The sequence below is a fragment of the Cygnus olor genome, chromosome 2 (assembly GCF_009769625.2).
Source record: "Cygnus olor isolate bCygOlo1 chromosome 2, bCygOlo1.pri.v2, whole genome shotgun sequence".
NCBI classification, from domain to species: Eukaryota; Metazoa; Chordata; class Aves; order Anseriformes; family Anatidae; genus Cygnus; species Cygnus olor.
Window position 1 is genome coordinate 105,162,251 of NC_049170.1, and position 3,709 is coordinate 105,165,959.

Genomic DNA, 3,709 nt, shown 5'->3' on the forward strand with positions numbered 1-3,709 from the left:
GGGGGTGAAAGCCTAAGCTCAATTAAGCTCACTCCATTCCCTGTTGAACACTTAGGTCAAATGCCACTTACATCTTTACATATATCATTAGCTAGTTTTACAGGTCTTCACTAAACTGAAACTATCTATATTCTGTTTGTTAAAATAGAATAAAGATTGCGTTGGGAAGGAGTTTGTTTTAATATTTGAATAAGCGTTTTTCCCATCGCACAATTTAAAATTTGTGTTTTTTTTTTTCTTTAAGTACTGTCCGAAAACGGCTGCGAGAGGATAGAAAAGCTAACACAGCACAGAAGCTGCAGCAGATGAAGCAGAAGCTAAATGAGACTGAAAGAAAAAGAAAAAGGTGGTTATATTGGAAACCTATTCTCGCTAAGATTGGGTTTGGTACACTGATTTTAGTTGGCGCTTATTCTTGCTGGAAAATGTATTTTCAAGAACATTCCTTGTAAGTAACAAGTAAGCCTGTCTGCTCCAGCAGCTAATTTTGCTGCGAGTGAATGTCCAGGGGTGTGACTTTAAGCAGTAGACTCCTTGCACCTGGAATGGGTACAGACCATTACATACTATAGAGAAGTGATGTAAACTTGATCATATGTCGACATCTCAGGACTTTCCATTGCAGGTACTTACGAAAATGAACTGCTACCCTCCCAACAAAGTTGATATTTTTTGTTTATATAAGCAGGTACAAACCTGCTGCAACTGTTTATACACTTTTAAAAATGGTGGTCTACCGGATCTTGAGCAAACCCTGAACCACAGAGGTTTAGCTACTGAAGGCTGTCAGAATTTCAATTTACATGCCTGACATAAGCAATAAACAGTGTTGTATCATTCACGTTATTAATACAAAGAAGTTATCCTTAAATGTGTGTAATGTGTAATGTACCAGTGAGCATAAACATTTTATATTCTTATGACCTAGGATAAATATATTTTATAATTGCATATTTAATCTTTTTGTAGTTCACTGTACTTCTAAAGGCTCAGTTTGTACAAATTTCTGACCAAAAAGAATTTGATTTTTGAAACTAAATGTAATTTGTGCATGAAAAATAATAGTGCAAGCATTCCCCTTATTTTGACTTTCAGATTTATATGAGCAGCTAGGGGTCTGATGAAGCACTTACCAATTTCTACTCTGTTAATTTGCATTCCTTATTTATTTTTTGTAGTTTTCATTATTTAAGTAAGGCTTGGAAATTTGAATTTTTTAAGGCTTTTGGGAACTTAGCCCCCACTGAAAAGCATACTGTTAAATTGACAAATGTATTCAGACTTCAGCTACTGTTTGAAGGCCAACGTTGTTAAAGTTCTGACATTCCATTAAATGTGAAGCATAACGTTTTGTGTGTCTATAGATTTTAATTGCTATAAAGAACAACATTCGTTTATCAGTAATACATGTAGAAAGCACAGCAAAGGAAACTAGTTTGTCTTCCAAGTGTGGTTCCGATAGGAAACAAATGGTGGTAGTATTCTCCTGTAGGCATTTTCAGTTGTGCTAGCCGCTTCCAAAGGCTCACAAAGTCTAGAATTGCTTCTCAGGTTGCCTACCTCATTATTTAAGAGGCATGATGGTAAAAACACTCAAGAACTAATATTTTGGGACTACCTATCGTACAGTCTCTTTAATATTATTGAGTACACCCTTGCCATTACTCGGGCAATAATACTTCCTAAATAGTAACCAAACAAAAATCGTTTGCTGTACTTCAAGTTGTCCTCAAACACAGTATTGTTGTCATCCAAGCTGAAACTTAATCATTAGTAGTATTGGACTGCACTTGGAAACCTGGATTTTATTTATTCAAGCATTGACTTGTTGAATGACTTCAGAGAAGTTTTCTTTTTCTGTTTTCCCAGTTTGATTGTTTCCTGTTGGGTGAGGTTTTTTGGATTGGTTGGGTTTTTGTTTTGTTTTCTTTGGTGGGTAGGATTTTTTTTGTGCTTTTATTTTTTTTTTTGTTGGTCCTTTCATAAAGCACTTTTTGGATTTGTTGCTGAAAAATACTGAGAGAGATAGATAATTACTTTGCTCCTCCTCCAAAGGATTTAACTTGAAAGGTTTCCGGTATGTTCAAGCTTAGTTGTAACGTGCCAGGCACGGGGCCCAAACGGTCTGACGCTAGTTACGCAGAGCTGAGTTGCGCATACTCTTTGAAATCCTCATTTCACAACAGTTAATACTATTTTGGACTGCACTGTTTATATAGTAAACAAACGCTTATGTGTCCAGATAAGGAAAAGTGTAGTTTCTTGGAACATACAGTTATGTATTTGGGAAATCGTGTGTCAGTAAAACAAAGATAATTTGTATTGTGGCGTTACTGGCTGTGTAATTTGCTATTACACAGCTATAATAGCAAAATGACATGCTGATGGCTGTGACGCACTATTGGCAGCCAGCTTACATATTTTAAGGCACCCGTAATTTTGAAAACCACAGTAACTCAGCCAACAACAGGTTTGCTGCAAGATTCTTTTGTTTTATTATTTTTATTTTTTAAATTGGAAAGACTTTTTTTTTTTTTAAAGTATTAGCTGTAACTGACAGTATAAATTTATGTGCCTTATAAAAGATGTTTCGGTTATGGAAAAAACACGTGGAATGTAACTAAATGCTTTTATAACAAAGGAATATTCCAGATTTTATTCTAAATGCTTAAAAGCAGCTATGGAAAAAGTGCAGGCAGAAACTTTGGTGAAAACATTGTCATTTATCAACTTTCTGTTTGCATGAGAAGAATTTTCCTGGGCCACCAACATCATACAGATACTGAGCTCTACTTGTCAAGTTGTCCCTTGAAATTTTCCCCATTTCCATCTTCTAAATTTGGCTTTTTTGTTCTTTGGATCCTGAGGAGGCGTTCTTGTTTTCTGGGCCGGGGCATGTGAGGCAGGGCCTGAGGGAGCCTTCTTAGATCATCTGGCCTTCACCTTCTTGACGCAATAAAGTAGAGCTAGGGTATTCAACAGCTGATAGGTAAAAATTCAATTTTGTTACATCGTTGTAAGGATCTTCAAGGTCTAATTGATCTTAAATTAAAAACGACAAACCAATACAAGTCTAGGACAAAACTATTCTGACCACTGAATTGTGCCATGGGAGTAGGAGGGCAATGAAGCATTAGATCTCGTAGAGCATTCCAGGCGATAAGTTGGGTAAAACTCTTCTTTCTGCTCCCTCAGTATCTGACTTGGGACAAAATCCTTAAAAAACTAAATTTGCTGGAGGCTCGCTTTCCTTACTGCAAACTGAGCCCTTGTGATATTTCGTTATTCTGTAGGATTTAACTTTACAGCAGTTGTGTACAACTCGGATGTTAAATAAGAACAAATGTGGGCCAAAATGGAAGACCTGTCAATCCCAGTGACTTTTATTTTAGGAAATGCTTAAAGAAAGAGTGAAAATGAAGGAAACGTCTTCTGACAACCTCCTTCTCCCCTCCAGTTTCTGGCAAGCTGTTGGCTGTTTCCGTGTCACTTCTGAAATGCTGTTGTACTTTGATTCAAAGTGTTACTGTGTTGGGTTTTTTCCTCATTTTGGAAATACAGCAGTCAAAATACTTGATGCATAGTGAACTTCTTAGAATTTAATGAAAGTGTTCGACTCTCAGCTGAACACTTCTATACAAATTACGCATGTTTTAATAAATATCAATAAAAAATGTCTGGACCTCAGTTGCAAGTAGTTTGCAGGTTT

At 36.3% G+C, this 3,709-nt stretch overlaps 1 protein-coding gene across 2 annotated transcripts in view; it reads left to right on the forward strand.

Annotated features, from left to right (window-relative positions):
• Positions 1-3,709, forward strand: part of PTPN2 (protein tyrosine phosphatase non-receptor type 2) — a 33,129-nt gene that overhangs the window by 27,815 nt on the left and 1,605 nt on the right. Inside the window, exon 9 of one of the 2 annotated variants that reach the window (XM_040549957.1) lies at positions 245-346. In XM_040549957.1, the coding sequence (XP_040405891.1) occupies positions 245-346 (102 nt within the window). Of the gene's footprint in view, positions 1-244; positions 1,344-3,709 lie in introns of those variants that run through there. The other variant, XM_040549955.1, reaches the window with a different exon arrangement.